Consider the following 21959-nt stretch of genomic DNA (forward strand, 5'->3'; position numbering starts at 1 on the left):
ACCGGGCGGTAGTCATTGAGGCACGTTGCCTGGTTCTTCTTTGGTACCGGTATGATGGTGGTCTTGAAGCAGGTGGGGACCTCGGAGTGGAGTAGGGATAGGTTAAAGATGTCTGTGAAAACCTCTGCCAGCTGGTCCGCGCAGGTTCTGAGTGCACGACCAGGGATCCCGTCCGAGCCCATCGCCTTCCGTGGGTTCACTTTCAGGAAGGCCGATCTGACTTCGGAAACTGTGATGGTGGGTACGGGTGAATTATGGGTTGCTGGGGCACTCGATAGCGGGTTGTTGGTTACCTGCTCAAACCGAGCATAGAATGCATTAAGTTCATCGGGGAGGGGTGCACTGCTGCCAGAGATACTGCTCGGCTTCGCTTTGTAGCCCGTTATGTTGTTTAGTCCTTGCCACAACCGCCGAGAGTCTGTCTGTGACTCTAGCTTAGTTTGATATTCTCTCTTGGCATCTCGGATGGCTTTGCGGAGGTCGTACCTGGATTTCTTGTATAGGACAGGGTCGTCTGCCTTGAATGCCTCAGATCTGTCCTTCAGATCTGATTAAACAATGCTTTGGTTTCAATAGTTAACTTTTATTTCTGTGATTTCGAATCGTTTAATTTTCCAATTGTCCCCAGCTCATAACTTTGCCTTTGATTTTGACTTAAATGATGTTTCTCGTAGACAGGTCGTCTCCAATTTTCTTTTAATTGACTTGATGTTCATAGAATTTTACACTTTAGAATTGACACCAAATTCGACTGGGCATCTTCCATCCTTTCCAGCTGTTTACTAAGAGAGTTTATTTCAATTAAGGTGTGAAACTTTGCTTTTAGCTGTATGCTAAAATTTAACTTGGTTATGACTTGAAAGACTTGCCTGTTTTAAACATTCGTCACTTAATGCAATTGAAACTCTCATCCATGCTTTTCCAGATGCTTCCTGAGATAGTTACATTCCATGAAGGTGTGAGCCATTGTTTGAGCTTACCACATGAAACCTATGTGTTTGCTAAAACTTGTGAGCAAGAATCTGCATTTTATAACCCTGCTCTTTGAAGCTGCTATGAAACTTTTGTGGGATCTTTCCCTGTAGCCTCTCAAACCAGATATTGCCAGACTTCCATGTTTCAAATGACACATTTTTCTGTATTTTCAAGAACATCGGGTAAGGCTAAAATTGTGCTGTGCAACATTACAAAAGCCCAAGTGCAGATGACATTCTCCACTATTGCTGCCTCATTTTTAAAGGAAAAGCTGCCAAAATAATAGAGCAAGGAATTCACACACATGTGTACCAGCATCCCCCAGCGCACTTTCACTGCAAAATCTGCATCAGAGTTGGTTATAACTTTTGAATATCTGTATAATGACCCTTTATGAGAAAAAACCTTTTCTTAAAGCTTTGTTCTGTAACTCCTAGCTTAGTTTTAAAGCATCACAATGGTTTGTATAATACGCCCATGATTTTTGCATTATCTCCACATGCTCTTCTCGAATACAATCATTCCAAATAAAGGACATGCAGCAAGAATGCATTGTATATTATGGGGGTGGCATGGTAGCGCAGTGGTTAGCACTGCTGCCTCGCAGCGCCGAGGACCCGGGCTCGATCTCTGCCCCAGGTCACTGTCCGTGTGGAGTTTGCACATTCTCCCCGTGTCTGCGTGGGTCTCACCCCCACAACCCAAAGTTGTGCAGGGTATGTGGATTGGCCACACTAAATTGCCGCTTAATTGTAAAAAAAGAAAGACACTTTAAATTTAAAAAAAAGTATATTATGAGTATTTATCAATAATCCAATCCCATAACCCATTGTAAGCATAATAACAGCATGGGTAGGTGTGATGACAGATGAATATCTTGCCGTATTGTTTGATTTACTTTTAGGGAACGGTATTTGTACAGAACTTCCCCTGAAGTATTAAATGCAAGAGGAAATAAACCGATGTTAGGATTAAATGTACATGGGCTGTGGGAGGAGATTAAATGGGTGGGTAGAGTCCCTGATAGTGTAGAGTGCACATGTTAAGGGGAGCGCACAGTGGTTAGCACTGCTGCCTCACGGCGCCGAGGACCCGGGTTTGATCACGGCCCCGGCTCGCTGTCCGTATGAAGTTTGCACATTCTCTCCGTGTGTGCGTGGGTCTCACCCCCACAACCCAAAGATGTGCAGGCGAGGTGAATTGGCCTTAATTGGGAAAAAAAATAATTGGGTACTCTACATTCATATTTTTAAAAAAGTGCACATGTTGGCCCAATTAGGAAGTAAAATTCACGCCATCTTCAATAAGAAAGATTAAACCATCACCCAATGGCATTACTATTACTGAATTCCCCACTATCAACACCCGGGGGGATTACTATTGACCAGAAACTGAACTGGACTAGCCACATAAATACTGTGGCTACAAGAGCATGTCAGATGCTAGGGCTCCTGCGGTGAGTAACTCCCCTCATGACTCCCCAAAGCCTGTCCACTGTCTCCAAGGTACTGTTGCTCGTTATGCTTTCCTTAATTTGCTCTGTTTTAACTACCGTTGTTCAAGAGTCGGCAGGTATCCTTTTGATGCCACCACAAGGTTCAAAACTAAATACTGATCAATGAGTCGATACACCAGTTAGTAAGTTTGAAATCAATGCACATTTATTTACACACACAGTCAATTATTACTCTTGCACAAACTCTACTCACTAAACTACAACTACTACTAAAAGCCTATACATAGCTTCGGGCACCCACTCAGTCAGAGGAACAATGGCCGTTGTCCGGTTCTGATACTGCTGGCTTCGAACTGGTATAGAATAGTAGCTAGGAGCGCCTATCTCGTAGCGTGCGTTGACCTTAGACTTACTTGGCTGGTGCTTGGCGGGCCTCTCGTCGCTGAGAGCCAAAGGCCAAGGTGAAGGTGAAGAAGAAGAGAGCGCTCTGACCTTGGGGACTCTTCTTTATACCCCAAAGGGTTTTGCGCCCTTCTGGGCTTCTGAACTTGGCCCCAATTAATTGGACCATGTCCCAATCGTTTGTATTGATTCTCTCCAATAAAGGGGTCGTTCCTCGATCCCTGGGTGGGCCCGAGGTAAGCGTTGGCCTGCCTTTGTTTTAGTCTCAACTGGCGCCGGGGAGTCTGCCCTGGTACCGATTGCTTAAATGATTCTCTTTTGTCCCCGGAGATAACTCATCACTATGCTAATGGCTTGTAGTATCAGTTCTGTCTAGGATCTGCAAGTTCCAATCCACAGGCAAACCTTGCACCTGCTTGTTTTCCTAGTACTGTCCAATTTTCCCTGTACGCTTTGCGAGTGTCCATTTTGGAATCGGGACGTGGCCACCCCAGGTAGCTACAGTACAAGTCAGCGATGTAATAGAATATTCTCCACTTGCCTGGATGAGTGCAGCTTCAACAACACTCAAGAAGCTCGACACCATCCAGGACAGAGCAGCCTGCTTGATTGGCACCACTGGCACACAGTAGCAGCCCTGTGTACCAACTACAAGATGCACTGCAGGGACTCACCAAGGCTCCTCAGGCAGCACCTTCCAAACTCATGAACACTACCATCTCGAAGGACAAGGGCAGCATATTCATGGGAACACCACCACTTGGAAGTTTCCCTCCAAGTCATTAACCAACCTGACTTGGAAATATATTGCTGTTCCTTCAATATCGCTGGGTCAAAATCCTGGAGCTCTCTCCCTAATAGAACAGTGGGTGCACCTACACCACATGGACTGCAATGGTTCAAGAAGGCAGCTCACCACCACCTTCTCAAGGGTGATTATAGATGGGCAACAAATGCTGGCCTAGCCAGTGAAGCCTGCATCTCGTAAAAATAATTTTCAAAATACTTTTTTCATATTGTGTTTCTCACGCCCTAAACGGAAGGGAACATTTCAACGGAAATAATTGATTAAATTCAAGAAATTAATGATTAGGAAGTGTGAGAAATTGCCTGTACTGATGCAGAAAGATGATCAAGTGAAAGAATGTTGCAGTGTCATGTAGATTAACTCTGCAAGACCAAGATAGGAAAAACAGTTGAGGAACAGATAATGTTGGCCTTGAGTAATGTTGTGGATAATATTTAGCATGCCATTTTTCATTTTCTGATGATTTTGTTATGTCGGAGGCAATTTGCTATTCTGAAAAATTCCCATTAAAAATCTAGAATAAGAGAATTATGTCAACATCTTTGGAAGGATGTCAAAGATATGTCAGTTTGTACATCATTCAAATATAATGGCCAGGTGCAGAAAACAATCAAAGGTTAATTGAATGCTGGCCTTTATATTTAGAGCAGTCAAGTTCAAACCCAGGGTCACGACACACGGGCAGGTGTTGAGAGGGTCGCGGCGCCATGTGTCGCGGCATTCCTGGTTGTAGGAAGCCATGCTAAACAGTGCAACTGGCTTTTTAAAATGCTGTCTGCAACCGGCTTTCAGAATGTCAGCCGTTCCGCGCATGTGTGCCCCCCTCAGCAATGGGCAGGCCTGGAGCCCAGTGAAACAGAACTCCTCTTGACGTCAGCGCACTGACCCAGGAACAAACTTTTTTTTTAAGAATCGCTGGAGCCTTCCTGCCTCCATCTGCGGTAGAGAGCAGGGCACATGCCCCGAACATTGACATCACATGTTCTGGGCACGAGAGAGATTCCTCCATTTTGCAGCCGCCAGCAGTGCTGGTGTGAGCTCCTGGGCCTCTGGTGAACAACCTATGAAGAAGAAGCTGAAAACAGGAACAAAGCAGCATAAAGATGATTACTTGAGGTGTGCGCTCTCCACCCTGTGCCCTGGCGTGGCGGGGGGACCTGCTGGAATTCTTGACTCTTGAGAAGGTCAAATTTGAACTGAGGGGCAGGATGGGCAATTCATGGGCGTTATTTATTATGCACTTTCGAGAATTGGATTACATTGAACATTGGGGGGGTGGGGTGGGCTGAGAGGGTTGTGGGGAGGGGCACTGTATGTGTTAATAGTGACTATGGGTGATTCCTGATTCATTTTTGTCGTTTGTTTATGTTCGCCTGCGGGCTAATGTTTGGGGGTTTGGTGGGAGGGTGGGGTCGTTGTTATTGATATGGGGATTGACATTGTATTCGTTACTGATTGTTTATTATTGGGTGTACATTTGGGAGAAAATATGAAAAAGGAGAATAATTTTTTTTTTAAACTTGTGCCAGTGCAAATCAGGATGCAAAGTTTGTGTGTTACATGCAGGGAAGCACTGGCAAATGAAGTTTAAAACCCTCGAAACTTCAAAGACATTTTAAGACTGAACGGCCGGAACGGCTGACCTTCTGAAAGCTGGTTGCAGCCGGCAGTTTTTAAAGAATTGTGTGTTCGAGGACAAACTTCTTAATTTTTTTCAGCAGATACAGTGAGATCTTCAATCATCAACTAAAGTCATTGTCATAAATGTAGCATTGAATAACAAAGCAAGTGAGAGCGTGAGGACCAAGCAGGCTCACCTGTCACATTAAAGATCAGTAAAAATGGTGGGTCGTGTAGTTCGGCCGCCATGGGTGTCGCGAAGGTCGGCTGGCGTGGGTCCAAAGGATGACCGGTTGGTAAAAATGCGTCCCGGGCAAAAAGTTTTGAAAAGCACTGATCTAGAGGAGTAGAATGCAACGGCCTAGAAGCCATGTTTCAACTGCATAAAGCCCTGGTGAGACCACATCTAGATTTCTGTTGTCCGTTCCGGACATCACACTTTATGAACGATAAACCTGCAGTGTAGATTTACCTGACAAATACCTGGAGTCCAAAGGTAAATTATGAGGAGAGGTTACAAAAATTAAGGTTATATTCCCCGCAGGATTTAACAGATTAATGAGTGATTAAATCAAAGACTCGAGACATACAGAGAAGTGATATTGAAAATAGAGAGAAGCATTAGCCCAGGTCTTCTATGAAATGGCAACCTTCATCAGATTCCTGCTCTGCACAAACTTTTCCATGCTTCAACACTGCTCCACGTTTCTTGCCGAGTCTCCTATGCCCGACCTGTCCAGAAATGCAGCGCACAACATCCCTCTGAGAGCTCCTTCGCAGTGCTGTGTAACATGCCCCTTATTACAGTACGAGCTGGCATATGGTAAATTAAATGTCCAATGTGAATGTTAATAAATGGGTGAATGTTAGAGAATGTGTGAGTGGGTGAATATCTGAGAACGAGTGAGTGGGTGAATGTTGGAAAACTTGAGAGTGGCTGAATCATAGAGTCAAAGATGCTACAGCATAGAAAAGGCCCTTACGGCCCATCACGTCTGCGCCAGCCAAAAACAACCATCTAACTAATCTAATCCCATTTTCCAGCATTTGGCCCATTGTCATCCACGTAAAGGGACCCCAGCTGCTCTGCAGTGCTGTGGGCTAAACCGGTGAGAAACTCCCCAGGGCCCAAAAAAATTATTAAGTGTCATTGAATAGCCGTGGGGAAATAGCCAGCAGAGCCGACGGGAAACTCCCTGAAAAACCCGCCACAAATGAACTAAGAAATTTTTCTGGAGAGTTGCGCCCAATAGTTCGAATTGTGTTTGCAACTTTTTCCTACTTGCCAACAACTTCACGGTTGGGGTAAGTGAGTACCGGTGGTCCACCTCCAGAATGGAACCCACTGGCCTCTGCTGCTCCTCCCTCACTCTCTTCACCATGTGCGCTTTAGAGGAGATTATCTCTCCCCTGATGACCATCTTTTTAAAAATATATATATATTTATTCAAATTTTCAACAATTTTCAACAAAACACTCCAAACAGAAAAAAAGAATAAAGCACAAAACAAGCCAAAATTATACATGGGATTTCCAACAAAATACAATAACCCTCATTTAACAAATAAACGCGCCAGTAAGGAAAACGGCCCACTCTAATCTAAACAAAAAGAAAAAACCTCCCCCCCCCCCCCCCCCCCCCCCCCCCGGACTAGCCATCCCCTTTTTTAGGTCAGCCACGTGCCCGCGCCTCCCGCACCCTCCAGTACCCCAGGCAGCGGACCCCCACCCTGACTCCTTCTACCTCCAGCTCCCCTTTGGCCAATTCTGCAGCAACCCAGTAACCCTCCCCCAGCCAGACCACCGTCCAGCCATTCCGCTCCCCCCACTCCGTTCCTGTAAGTCAGCTAACTCCTGCTGACCCCGTCCCCCCCCCCCCGCCCTTCCAACGATCCCCCCCCCCCCACAGTGTGGGAATCCCCCCCGCCTCCCCCTGCCGATCAATATGCGCTCTCCTCCAGCACCGCCCTCCCCCCCCCCCCCCCCCCCAGGCCCCGCCTCACCCTTCCTTAGCGCGGGAAAAAGCCTGCGCTTCTCCTCCGAGCCGGCCCCGCCCCCAATGGTGTAGCTCCTTTTTCTGCGACCTCGCCCCAGCTCCCCGACCCCGGGCCTCCAACCCCCCCCTTCATCAGCGGGGACCTGCCCCTACAGTACCGGCACCCACACTCACACAGTCCCCACATCATATCCACTCACCCCTTCCCATGTCCCCTCTTCCCAACCCGAAACCAGAAGAAGAACACCCCCACAATACAGTAAACACCCCCCGCAACAAACCCTCAGTTCGAGTCCAACTTTTCAGTCTGAATAAAGGTCTATGCCTCATCCGGCGTCTCAAAATAATGGTGACGGTCCTGAAACGTGACCCACAATCGCGCTGGCTGCAGCATTCCAAACTTCACCCCCTTCCGATGAAGAACCGCCTTGGCCCGATTAAAACCAGCCCTCTTCTTGGCCACATCCGCACTCCAGTCCTGTTAGATACGGATCTGCGTATTCTCCCACCTGCTGCTCCGTTCTCTCTTCGCCCATCTCAGGATGCACTCCCTGTCCATAAAGCGGTGGAACCTCACCACTACAGCCCTTGGCATCTCGTTGGCTTTGGGCCTCCTTGCCAGGACTCGATGAGCCCCATCCAGCTCCAGGGGCCTTGGGAAAGCTCCCGCGCCCATCAGCGTGTTGAGCATTGTAACTACATATGTCCCAGCGTCAGACCCCTCCTGGGCCTTCTGGGTCTCCACCAGCTTTTCTATCGACGCCTTCATTGGCGTCAGCATTTCTGCTCTCAGCTCCGCAAAGCAGTTTTTGAGGCACTCCTGCTGCTCCCGTGACCACTGCGCCCACGCTGCTAGATCTCCACCCGCCGCCATCTTGCTTTTCCTCCCCCGCTCTCTCCGCTGCTCCAAAACCACTTTTTTAATCGCTCCACTCCTGGTCCACTCCATACAGTGCTGGGGGAACCTTACTATCACCTTCCCACACTGGGAACCGTCGAACAAGTGCTGCTGGGGCTCCTCAAAAGGGCCCAAAAGTCCGTTCTTGGCGGGAGCTGCCGAACGTGCAACCTAGCCAAGCATGGCCGCAACCGGAAGTTGTGCCCTGATGACCACCTTAAGAACTTCCCACAGTGTGGAAGGCGAGATTGACTCTCTTTTATTCAATTTTATATAGTCCCCAACGGCAGTGGATATGCGTTCACAAAATTTCATATCTGCTAATAATATTGTGTCCAACCTCCATGGTGGACGCTGGGAGGGACCTGACTCGAGTGTCAAATCAACAAAGGGCGAGGTATGGTCCAAAATCACAATCGCTGAGTACTGAACAACCACCACAGAAGGGAGGGACCTATCTAACACAAAAAAGTCAATCTGCGAGTACACCTGATGAACATGCGAGAAAAACAAAAATCTTGGTCACCTGAGTTGAAAAAGCGCCAAGGTATACCCCTACCTATCTGCTCTATGAAAAAACATAAAGCTCGAGTCAGAGATTTTAGCTTGGACCAATCCAGACTAGGGTTCAGGTTTAGGTTTCCACCCAAAATAAGCTGATCCGAATCTTAAAGCAGGGAGGGTCACCAGCAGATTATTAATAAAATTTGTATTGTCTCGGTTCGGGGCATAGATATTAATCAGAACCACTGGAGTGCCCACCAGAGAGCCACAGACAATAACATGTCTGCCGCTGGGGCCAGCCAAGATCTTGGAGGCAGAAAACTGAACTTTTTTATTACTAGTGCCGACCCCTGGCCCTCCCAACAAAATCTCAATGAAAGACTTTTCATACCCACTCTATCTACAGTCTTGTCTAGTCCCTGACCTGCAAATGAGTCGCTCGCAAAAACACCACATCAGAATTTAAACACTTACGGTGAGCAAATACTCTCTACACTTTCACTGGGTCAGTCAACCCCCTGATGTTCCACGTGGCCAAACAAATTGGGGGTCTCCCCTCCTCCCTCAATCTGGAATCAGCAATTTCCACCAAGAGAGATTGCCCAAAGGATACATAAAAGGTGCAGCAACCGGGCCCACCCAAGGTGATCACCAAACCAAATCACAAGACGAAACAAAGAAAAATCTGCAGGTACCATCAGCAATCAACCCCCACTCCCTCGCCATCGGCCTTGAATACTGCCACACCCAAATGTAAGAAGTCTTACAACACCAGGTTAAAGTCCAACAGGTTTGTTTCAAACACGAGCTTTCGGAGCACGGCTCCTTCTTCACCTGAAGAAGGAGCCGTGCTCCGAAAGCTCATGTTTGAAACAAACCTGTTGGACTTTAACCTGGTGTTGTAAGACTTCTTACTGTGCTCACCCCAGTCCAACGCCGGCATCTCCACATCATGACACCCAAATGCACATACAAATAGAAGCAAGGCAAACAACTAAAATCTCATTCTAAAAACCTAAACAAAACAAGAACTGGAAGCTCATTATCTAAAAAACTACTATAATGAGCTGCAGCCAACTTCAACACCACTCCCATTAGTTAATTCTTATTTTAGCCGGGAAGCTCCCAACTAGAGTTAAGAAAAATGGTTAGGAATAACAAAATACTATATCCCCCATAAACCATTGTGCTCTGACGGGGAGCTGAATATTTTCATAACAAACAGAACATAATCCAACATAAAACTAAATCCCAAATCCAAGCCCAAACTGTAAAAGTCCAACCCAACAAGAACAGGAAAATACAAGAATAAACATGGGACCCTAATAATGCAACAATTCAACATACCGTTCCCCAACACCCAAAAAATTCAATCTCACCACGCCCAACCCTCGTTTTTTAACAAAGGAGTCTGCATCTCTGGCTCATCAAATAAATAGTCCTTTCCATAGAAAGTCATTCTAAGCCAAGCCAGGTACATCCACACTGAACAAAACTCCACTTTTCTACATGACGGCCTTAGATTTATTGACCGCTGTCCTCTTCGCCAGTTCCGCTGCCACGTCTTGGTAAAACCTGTTGTCGTGGCCCTCCCATGTGAAGTCTTGATGCTCCTTTGTTCATTTAAAAACCCACTCTTGGCTTTGAAGCTATGGAACTTCACTATTACCGCACGTGGTGGATCTTCAGGATGAGATCTCTGCTGGAGTGTACAGAGGGCCTGGGAGGGGACGTGAATCCATCTTCCCCCATACCTTACCGAACATCTCTGCACAGTATTCTGTAGGTACTGGACCTTCGATCCTCGCTGGCAGCCCCACAATTTGAATGTTTTGCCTCCTGGACTAATTCTCTGGGTCATTCACCTTTGCCTTCAACGATTTATTTGTTTTGGTCACAATGATAGCTCTGCTTCCAGTGAGGCAATCTGATCACTGTGCCTCGAAAGGGCCACTTCCATATCTTTTATCGTGGCTTTCATGGTTTCATTGGTCTTCTCCAGAACTGCTCGGAAGGGGGCAAAGGCCTCCTCCATAGATTTCCAGAGAACCCCGAGACAAGCCTTAAGTTTTATCAAATTCTTTCGCCAAGGTGCTCGAAAGCACCTTGGCCATTAGTAGAGTGGTCGGAGCCCCAGAGGCGCCTCTGCCATTTTATCTGCTGATGAACTTCCTGCTGTTCACTTTCTTTCCCCTGACTTTCGTGGGCATTTCACTCTCATAGGAGCCTTATTCCTTATCCCATTAATTATGCACGTTTGCAAAAGAAAATACCCCCTGAAACTGAGAGAAAAGGGCAACAAATGCAGTACTCTCACGGAGCCACCTCATGTGTGTCTTCCCCCTTGTTTATGCCACCACCAGAAGTCCCCTGCCTGCTACCTTTGTTAAAATAACAGAGTATTTTCCAATTAAGGGGCAATTTAGTGTGGCGAATCCACCTGCCCTGCACATCTTTGGGCTGTGGGGCCGAAACCCACGCAAACACTGGGAGAATATTCAAACTCCACACGGACAGTGACCTGGAGTCGGGATCAAACCTGGGACTTCAGTGCACGGAGGCAGCAGTGCTAACCACTGCGCCACCGTGCTGCCCATTGTCCTGCTACCATAAGGTAGCCCCTGTGCATGCACACCATGGACCCTTTGGTACTCAGTGCTTCCCGGGGTCCTGGCATTAATCATGTATTCTCTTGCCTTGCTTGTCCTGTCCAAGTGCTTATCAGATTGAATTCCATTTGCTACTGATCAGCCCATCCGACCAGCCTGTCTATATCCACCTGTAATCTTAAGGCTATCCTCCTCACTAGTTACCACTCCACCATTTTTGGTTTATGTGGACTAAAGGCCTGTGGTTTGTTTCCACTGTGAACTTTAAAAGGCCGTATACGTAGTCATGAAACTTGACTATTCCTGTCAGGAGACCCAAACACTCCTTTTTGATCTGGGCATACCATTGTTCGGTTGGAGTCGTAGCCCTGGAGGCGTATGCCACTGGAGACCAGGACAAGGAGTTGTCTCGCTGGAGGAGCACTGCCCCAATGCCGTCCTGGCTTGCATCTGTGGATATCTTGGTATCCTTGGTTGGGTCAAAGAATGCCAGTACTGGGGCTGTGGTGAGCTTCGCCTTCAGCTCAAGCCACTCCGCTTGATGTGCGGGAAGCCACTGGAACTCTGTCAACTTTTTTACGAGATGCTGGAGGGCTGTGGTGTGGGATGCCATGTTGGGAATTAATTTTCTGAGATAATTTACCATCCCGAGGAAATGGAGTACAGCCTTTTTGTCCTCTGGGGTCTTCAAGGCATTGATTGCCGGCACCTTGTCAGCGTCAGGTTGCATACCCTGCTGTGAAATGTGGTCACCCAGAAACTTGATAGCGGACCTACCAAGTGAGCATTTGGCCCTGTTGAGCTGGAGGCCGTTTTCATGTTTCCTCTGGAAAACTTGTAAGATAGTTCATGTTTCAGGTTGATGACGCTTTGTCAGAATCATTTGTGCTGTCGGGTGGGTCCAAGTGCAGTCAATGAGTCAAACAAAGAGAAAGGCGTCAGTGCTAGGGCATCAGCCACTGCTACAAACAATGGTGTGGAAAGGAGTTTGCACATTGGTGCCCTCTTGCTGTGCCAGGACTCCAGACCGGGAGCCTAGCTAACAGAAAGTAAACATGTTTAGGTCAGCACAGCAGTTCCAGGCTGAAGATAAACTGCTCACCTCATTTCTGCCAGTGAAGTGAAATGGAAGCCAAGACCATTTTCAAAATGTTTTTGTCTTGTGTGCAAATCCCTCCACGCCTTTGCTTTTCCCTTTTCCTATGTTTCTGAATTTCACCAGCCGTTCCTAGGTCTCTGACTTCCAATTCTGATCTTTTTTGCATCCCCGATTTCTACCACCTCACCATTGTGCTTTCAGCTTCTTGGGTCCCAAGCTCTTCAATACCTTCTTTGAACCTCCCTAATATGGAGATGCCCCTGAAAAGTCCTGCCTCTTTAATCAAGCTTTGGATTACCCGTTCTAATCTCTCTGTGGCTCTGTACCAAATTTTATTTGATAACCCTCCCGCAAAAGGCATTGGATTGATTTTCAATGTTGAATTGCCTATATAAGTGCAAGTTGTTGGCATTTTTGATTGGAAGGGTTAGGGAGGGGGAGCAGGAAGAAAAATGTGATTGTTTGCTGGGGGCTTGATTTTCAATCTAGATTCAGAACTGAGCCACATCTGCATCGCAGGCGTGCTACTATTTTGAAAAGTAGGGCCACTAATTCGACCGCAGGTGAACTTGGCAACCATTGAATGGTTCTGGATGCTGCATGGAAGTGAGAACCAGCCCCAGATTGCACCATTCAAAGGGAAACTGCAGCCATGATAGGCTTGCAGAATGGAGAAGGCAGGAGATCAGGGGACCAGTAGTATCATGGCAAAAACAAGTGACCAAACGGCCAATCAAAAGGCACTTAACCCACAATATTTCAATCACCCCATTCTTCCATTACTTTTATTCAGCATCCACATCCACAATAGTTTCCTGCATTGCCCCTGACAGTTAAACATTTACGTGCAGCAGATTATTTGCTTTTCCCAGTCTCCAGCCCATTTTTCAAGGATTTTAACAGACTGCTAATTCAGGGTAAGTAGATTGCCAGCTCCATCCAGCCCACCATCACTTGGAAAATAACAGTGACTTCTGGCGGCATTAGTAGACTGACGCACCATCTGCTGATTTTGTAAGAACTTTCTGCACCCAATTTACCCCCCCCCCCCCCCCCCCCCCCCCCCCCTTTACAGGTATTTGAAAATCAATCCCTTGCTGTTGATATTTTGCAATTTGCAATTTGCAATAATATAGCTGACTACCAGCATAGTTGAAAGGCCTGGCTGTTGAGTTGTAGGTGGTTTTAGTTCCAATTGAACTTAACTCAGTATTCTACTACTCCGACAGACCCTTTAGAAATCCATTTTCAGATACTCACTTGCTTTTTTTCTCATGTGCTTTCAACTAAGGTGCGATTAGACCTCCGTTTCTGCCTTGTATGCCCAAAGCGACTGTGTCATTCTGATTGGGACCAAATACGGCTTCCAGCTTGCTGTCAATTTAGGGGGGCGATTTTGCAAAATTCCGGACGAATTGGAAAGTAAGATTTTCGCCAGCAAGATATCATATCCCGATTTTCCCTGCCCCTTGCTGGTGACGTAACGAGATTCATGCCCACAAAGGACAAAAATCAAATTTTAATTATTTTACATTGTCATGCGAGTGTCCCTTTAAGAAAGGTTTTTGTCTGATCACATGGCCTCAGTGATGTCATTGTGTGGGTGGAGCTGGGCTGTGACTCTGTGAGCTGTTTTACTTTTGTTTTTGATTGGATTGCTGTGGACTCCGGGAGAAATAAATGTTTTGTTACTGTCTTTCTATTTTCATTTTAAATTTCTGCTCCAGTAAAAAAAGACATTGATTATAGCTACCTGCTTTAGTAATTTAAAATATATAGTTTGCCTGCTGGTGAGACGGGCCAGAATCTCAGGAAAAGCCAGTCTTATTCAAGCGTGAATGCGGAGTGCTGGGACACGCCCTTGAAAAGGGTTTTTTGGTTTCTGGGATTTTGTTTTTGAATTGGAACAGTTAAGGGGGAATTTATTAAGCATTATACATAGATTACTGTAGCTGTGGGATATTTGTATGTTTGTAATTGATAATGTTTGCTGTTTGTTTGTATAAATGTTAATTAAGTTCTTAGAATAAAGCTTATTTTGATTAAAGTGTCCAGGAAGGCTGTTGAATCATACCTCAAGTGAAGGCTTTTGTGCTCATCCTAGCCAAATTCAACATAAAAAGTTATCGATCAGGTGAATTCCATAATACACTTTGGAGTTTTCAAGCCCTGGCCCATAACACATACATTTTAATATAACTAGCGAGCCCTGCCACATGACGACCCCCCCCCCCCCCCCCCCCCCCCCCAACCACACTGAATATCCTTTTTTGTTAATGTTTCCAATTAAGGGGCAATTTAACCTGGCCAATTCACCAACCCTGCGCATCTTTGGGTTGTGGGGGTGAGGCCCACACAGACATGGGGAGAATGTGCAAACTCCACATGGACAGTGACCTGGGGCCTCCCACTGAATATTCAAACCTCCCGATGAGAGTCACGCCGGTGAGGTTTACAACAGCGACTTTAAAATGTGAATCAGTCAAGGGGATCCAACTGGGAGAATAAAATTATGTATAGCCCCTGGGGACAGGGTGGGTGGGGGGGGGACATGTACTGGCACTATCCCTTGTCACAGGTACCTGGCATGTGCCACCCTGTGCCGGGGGCAATGCCAGGGGCAGACCCTCGGGGGAGCCCCATTAGGGGCTAAGCTAACCATATTCAATGGGATGATTAATAGAAGGTGGGGGACGATAGAAAGCCCTGACGCTAATGCTGTTTTGGGGGGGGGGGCTGGCGAGCCCCAATGCTGATGCTATGAGGGGAGGGTGGAGAGCTCCAATGCTGTGAGGTGGGATTGGGGGGGGGGGGGGTGGAGAGCCCTGCCTCAATGCTGATGCTGTGGGGGGGGGGGGGGGGGTGGAGAACCCTGATGCTATGAGGAGGGGGGGAGGAGAGCTCCGATGCTGTTTTGGGGGGGGGGTGGAGAGCCACAATGCTTTTGCTATGGGGGGGGGAGGTTGGAGAGCTCCGATGCTGTGAGGGGGGGGGGGGGGTGGAGAGCTCCAATGCTGTTGCTGTGGGGGGGGGGTGGAGAGCCCTGATGCTATGATGGTGCTCTCCACCCCCCCACGGCCCCACCGGCACCATCAATGGTGGCGTATACCACACTCACTGCCCTTTTTTTTCAGAGGCTCAAGATCTGGACTAAAAACCTGGCTGTGAAGCTGCACACCAGTTTTCAATCAGAGCCTGGTACTCTGGTTAAAAAAATATTTTGGAAAATTCTGGCCTAGGTTTTTAAAAAGTGCCAGAATCTGGATGCTGCTTTCTGTTCTTTTCCGAGTATTTGCAATTTAGTGGCTGGAAGCCATTGTTGAATGATCATGCAGAATAAAAAGAGCTCTTGTTTGCACAGTACATCAAACAAAAAGTAAGGAGATTTTTATCCCAGACATACCTTGCATTACTGTTGAGAGTTGTCACATTTGTTTGAATTCTGGTGTAAGTGGATCATTCACTGGCTTATAGACTAAATAGCTGTAAATTTAAGATTGAATTGTGAAACCTCGATCCTCGGCAAATACGATGCATCGAGCCTGCTTTGCCATTCAATAAGATCATGATCTTCAACCTCAGCATTAACGTTCAAATACCGATCCACCTCAAATATACTTCAAATGAAAATATACTAAATTCCAAAGATTGAGAGTAGGGAAATCCCACCCACACGCTGTCCTAAATGACTGATCCCTTAACCATGAGACTGTGACCTCTAGTTTTGGAGTCTCCAGGTTGGGAAAACCTTTCAGATCTGTTTAGGCATTTCCTGTGTTACGTGTGAGTCGCCACAATGCTGCTTGATCGCTCCCTCCTACCAACCATCATTTTTATGGATTTGACAGGTGATTATACAGCATGAATGCATCCAGTATCAATATATGGTGACTTGCCTGCGCCAGTGGCTTGTTTCTTTTGTAGCCAGCAAGTGCTGGAGTGAGACTTGAACCCAGGGCCATCTGTCTCAGAGGCAGCTCCGTGGGAAATGATCAGTATCTGTCTCCCAAAGGAAGTCAAACTTGAATGTGTTTCCCCGACTCGAGAATAAAGATAAGCTGAGACTGCAATGAGAGAACAATATCCCTTGACTTGAAGACATTTGCTGTGATGGTTACTCCTTGTGTGATATCAAAACAAGCTGAAATTGCCAGCTCTGCTTAAATCTCATGAATACTTACTCACTTTGTTCTTGCATTTTCTTCTTTTGCAGACAGATTTACCATATGTAAATAGTGTTGCAGAAAATCTCAAAAGTTTGTAAGTAATTTTAATTTCTTACCTGTCTATAGACATTTTTGAAGTGGTGGATATTTTTGATTCAAAATAATTTTGTTGCACTGTATCCCTTTCCCTTAATGTTCTACTAAGATAAAGACACTATAAATGGAAGTTGTTCAATGGTATATATTGGTGGATTTTTAAATCACTGAAGTGAAATTGTTTTTATTTTTTCATTGTTTTTCTTGCTTACATAGAAGCAATTTAAAAATTAGAATTTGCATGTATCCATCAAAACATGCAAAGCATGAATGGAGACAATGGGGAGGCCAAAATTGATTTTGGTCAATTGCAATGAAAATGGGCAATACTGATTCGGCAGCCTGTTTTACACCTAATGTCCATTAACTTCAGTAGAAAAGCAAAACAGGTGGGCTAAGTTGCTATCGTCAGTTTGTCTTGCTGTCTGTTGTAGTATAAATGGAATATGTTGGGCTAGAGTTAACTGCAACAGTCTGTGTGTTGTCATGGAAGGAAGCGACATATACCACATGTGATTTGAGTGTCTAAGATGAAAAAAAATAGAGAAATCATGGAAAGAAACTAGTGTGGGGGAGTGTTCTCATAACTGAAAATATGTTGGAATGAAGTTGAGGTGTTTGCAGCTGGCAGTCATCGGGAGTTATTGAAACTACTCTAAACCCAACAACACAATAATATACTTGTGACATGTTTCACCCCCATAAAGCTTGGAATTAATTCTATTGGCATGGGATTCACCACAGTTAGATTGGTACTTGAAATGAAAAAATGAAAATCACTTATTGTCACGAGTAGGCTTCAATGAAGCTACTGTGAAAAGCCCCTAGTTGCCACATTCCGGAACCTGTCCGGGGAGGCTGGTACGGGAATCGAACCGTGCTGCTGGCCTGCTTGGTCTGCTTTAAAAGCCAGCGATTTAGCCCAGTGAGCTAAACCAGCCCACTTCAATGAAAGATTGTAGAATTGGAAGGGTTAATTGTTCAAATGCCAACCAAATTCACTTTTGGGAAGGCAAAGAGAATGGTTAGAAGGGTGTGGTGAGAAATGATAATTATCTACAGTAATTAAGTGAGTTTGGTAACCAGTTCCTGTCATCTGGACTGTCCAATTCTCTCAATTGCACTATAAGGTCCCAAGAGTTGTGATCTGGAATGCAATGCCTAAAAAGGTGGAAATAGTAAATTTTGAAAGGGGAATGGGACATGTATTTGAAAAAGATGCAGGGCTATAGGGAAGGAGCAGGGGCTTGGGACTAATTGGACATCTCTTTCAAAGATCCGACAGTGAGGCTGAATGGTCCCCCTTCTGCCATATATCATTCTTTACTCATTGGTTAGTTATCAAGGTGGGGAAATTTGTCAACAAATTCTGAAAACTCATCAAGTTTTTGAATGCAAAAGATGGGGTGTGAAAATTGCTTGTTTAGTTTTGTGTGGTGTTAATGGGCTGTGCAATGAAAGTCCTTTTTAGTCTGTGGGAAACCTCAAATGTTGGGATTTCATTGTGCACCCACATACTGGTGAATTCCAGGACTGATTCATCTGTTAATAGTTTTGGAGTTAAATGCAATGTTTTGTTGTACTCCTTATTTAGATTTTCATACTGGTCAACCAACATCAGAATTCTTTTTTTAATATAGATTTAGAGTATCCAATTCTTTTATTTGCAATTTAAGGGGCAATTTAGTGTGGCCAACCCACCTACCATGCACATCTTCTTGGGTTGTGGGGGTGAGCAAATATGGGAAGAATGTGCAAACTCCACACGGACAGTGACCTGGGGCCAGGATCGAACCTGGGTCCTCAGCGCGGTGAGGCATCAGTGCTAACCACTGCGCCACCGTGCTGCCCTACCAACACTGGAATATACCTCATTATACATCCTCTACCATTGCTGAAGTGTAGTCTAACCTCTAATGACGTCAGCTTTTGATCAGTGGATAGCGTTCTCCTCTGAAACAGAAAATCATGGATTCAAGTCCTACTGTGGAGACTTGAGCTCGTAATTCACTGTGACACAACTGTGCAGTACTGAGGGAGTGACCATCCTAAAAATCTGATTAAGGTAAACAACAGAATTTTACTTCAGTTCCAAAATTGTTAACAGATGAATCAGTTCTGGAAGTCACCAAAGATGGGCCGAATGGCCTCCTTCTGCACTGTATGTTCTATGTGCAGGTTATGTGGATTGGCCACGCTAAATTGCATCTTAATTGGCAAAAAATGAATTGGGCTCTAATTTTTATTTAAAAAGGAAGAAAAAACAAAAAAAAACTCTGGGTGGAATTCTCTCATGGCTCCGCTGGTGGGTTCAATGGTGGGCGGGGGGAGAATTTGGTGGAAGTGCATAAAATCAATTTCATGCCACCGTATTTTTTGCTGATGCCCACCATAGCAGATTGGGAAACTTGCTGGAGTCCAGTTTGGGATGTAGATGAAGGCCTGACTGGAATCTTCTACCCATGCCCAATTCTCCGTGATGCCAGCAGGGATACAAGCCAGTCCAAAACACATTTGGAACACTGTGGCATGCAGAGGTTGGGACTTACCTGAGCAATGCCTGGGGCTGCCTCAAGAGTTCAGAATGGAGGCCACCAGCAACCCTGGGCCCCGGAACAGCAGTGGGTGAGGGCAGAATCTACAAGCAGATCAAGATCCGTCGTCATTGAGGATGTTAACCTTCAGGCCTTTCTCGAGACCCATCTTCTCTTTTCAGGAGGTGCGCCTTCTTTATTCAGTAGTGGGTCAGTGATGTTGGACGCCTTTTCGGTACGGTGCACCAACACGACGGCAGACTACAAACCATCAGGTTTGTCTACCATGGAATACGGTGCAAAACCCCAGGTTGTGTAATTAATGAGGTCAGGGTGGAGGATATGGCATGGTTTCCCATCGGCCTCCACAGCGAGAAATACCCCACAATCCACGCCACTGCCGGGGGAGGTAGTTCCCAGATGGGAGAATGTTTCAGTCTCTACAGATACTGCCTGACTTGTTGAGTATTCCCATTATTTTCTGTTTATATTTAAGATGGTCAGGATGTTGCCTGGTATGGAGGGAAAATCTTATGAGGAAAGGCTGATGGACTTGAGGTTGTTTTCGTTAGAGAGAAGAAGGTTAAGAGGTGACTTAATAGAGGCATACAAAATGATCAGAGGGTTAGATAGGGTGGACAGCGAGAGCCTTCTCCCGCGGATGGAGGTGGCTAGCACGAGGGGACATAGCCTTAAATTGAGGGGTAATAGATATAGGACAGAGGTCAGAGGTGGGATTTTTACGCAAAGAGTGGTGAGGCCGTGGAATGCCCTACCTGCAACAGTAGTGAACTCGCCAACATTGAGGGCATTTAAAAGTTTATTGGATAAGCATATGGATGATAAGGGCATAGTGTAGGTTAGATGGCCTTTAGTTTTTTCCATGTCGGTGCAACATCGAGGGCCGAAGGACCTGTACTGCGCTGTATCGTTCTATGTTCTATGTTCTATCTGCAGTATTTTTACTCGGTGTCAATCTATATTGCTGTAGCACCACCATACATAAACTTGCCTATTGGAGAGCGTTTAATTGCTGTTTATCTGTTTAGCAGACAGTAAGTTCCTATAGATGAGAAGACGCGACACTAAATAAACAGCAGGAGTTTGTGGTTTTACAATGTTTTTAGTTTGGGATGTGCTCGTGAACTGCACCTTAATTGTAAGCATTAATCATTACCTTCTGTTGCGAATGCTTTTTAAAAAAAAATGAAATCTAGGTCAGGGTGTAGACAGTGCCAATGTTTATTACAGACCACTGTCTGAAATGCTGAAAAACACGGTTTAATGATCTAACCATCTGTGCTGCAGACCTAGCTGCTGATACTCTCAAACCATAATCTGATCAGATGATTCTTACTCCTCCATATCTACAATTTCTGCCTTTGAAGTTGAAGATTCTCACTCCGCCATTACCTCTGGCTCTGTGCCTCTGAAGTCAGTTTCTTGTCCATTTACGACACTTGTTACTTTGTGAAGTACAAACGTTTAAACAGGAGACTGATGACAGGACTCGGAGTATTCAACTCATAGTCGTGCACTCTGTTTAAGGGTGTCGAGACAACAAGCCCAAAATTGTTCACTGACAATTTGCTGTGTTTGAGGAGGATAAAGTTGTTTTCTTAGCTGGATAGGTGGATGAAGGTGGATTCAATAACCTGCTCCATCAATGGCCTTGTGAAAAACTGAAAGCAGTGTCATGCTGTACTGGATGGGCGCAGCTGCAACAACACTCCAGAAACCTAACACTGCAGTCTGCTTTATCAGCATTCCACCCACTAACCTAAACATTCACCTCCTGAACCACTGGCACACTATGGCAGCAGGGTGTGCCACCTACAGGATTTACTGCAGCAACTTGCCATCTCCAAAACCTGCAACCTCCACTAGCTAGAAGTACCAGGTCTTCAAGTGCTTTGGAACACCAAGTCACGCACATCATCCTATCTTGGACGTATTTTGATTCAATTTGGCTGAGTCAAAACCCTGAAACGTCATTGTGGGAGCACCTTCACCACATGGACTGAAGCAGCGGCCTACCACAATCTTTCCAAAGGCAACTTGGATGGGCAATAAGTGCCAGCAACACCCACATCCTGAGAATGAATTTAGAAATTGAAAATGTTTGAACAAACTTTAGATGAATCAGTGTCTGAGAAAGAGGTTAATAGTGGTTTTGCAATTTTTTTTTTCTTTTCCTCTTTAGAGAAGAAAAGAAACCACCATACAGTATAGTTGAGCAGAGCCTCAGTTTTAAAATTCTCATTCTTGTTTTAAATCCCTCTGTGGCCTTTCCCCTCCCAGCTCTGTAACCACCCTCCAAGATCTCTGTACTACTTCAATTCTGGTCTCTTGTGCATCCCCAGTTTTAATCGCTCTGCCACCGGCAGTTGTGGTTCATGCATAGCGTTGTTACCTCTGAGTCGGGAGGTCAAGAGATTCCCGCTTCAGAGATTCGAGCACATCATTCAGGCTGACACTCAATGCAATAGAGAAAGAATACTGAACTGTCAGGATTATGTTAGTTTTTGGATGAGCTTTTAAACAAGGCCCCGACTGCCCTTTTCAGGTGATCATAAAGCATCCAGTGGCACTAATTCTAAACAGAGCAGACATGTTTGCCCTGACTGCCTGGGCCTGATAGTTGTCCCTCCGGGGCAGCACGGTGGCACAGTGGTTAACACTGCTGTCTCATGGCTCCGAGTTCCCAGCTTCGATCCCGGCTCTGGGTCACTGTCCGTGTCCGTGTGGAGTTTGCACATCCCCCCCGTGTTTGCGTGGGTTTCGCCCCCACAACCC

At 45.9% G+C, this 21959-nt stretch overlaps 1 protein-coding gene across 1 annotated transcript in view; it reads left to right on the top strand.

Moving 5' to 3' along the window:
* Positions 1-21959, top strand: part of mgat4b (alpha-1,3-mannosyl-glycoprotein 4-beta-N-acetylglucosaminyltransferase B) — a 366555-nt gene that overhangs the window by 227170 nt on the left and 117426 nt on the right. Inside the window, exon 5 of the mRNA XM_038796210.1 lies at positions 16581-16627. Within this exon, the coding sequence (XP_038652138.1) occupies positions 16581-16627 (47 nt within the window). The remainder of the gene's footprint in view (positions 1-16580; positions 16628-21959) is intronic.

Source organism: Scyliorhinus canicula, chromosome 4 (assembly GCF_902713615.1).
Source record: "Scyliorhinus canicula chromosome 4, sScyCan1.1, whole genome shotgun sequence".
NCBI lineage: Eukaryota > Metazoa > Chordata > Chondrichthyes > Carcharhiniformes > Scyliorhinidae > Scyliorhinus > Scyliorhinus canicula.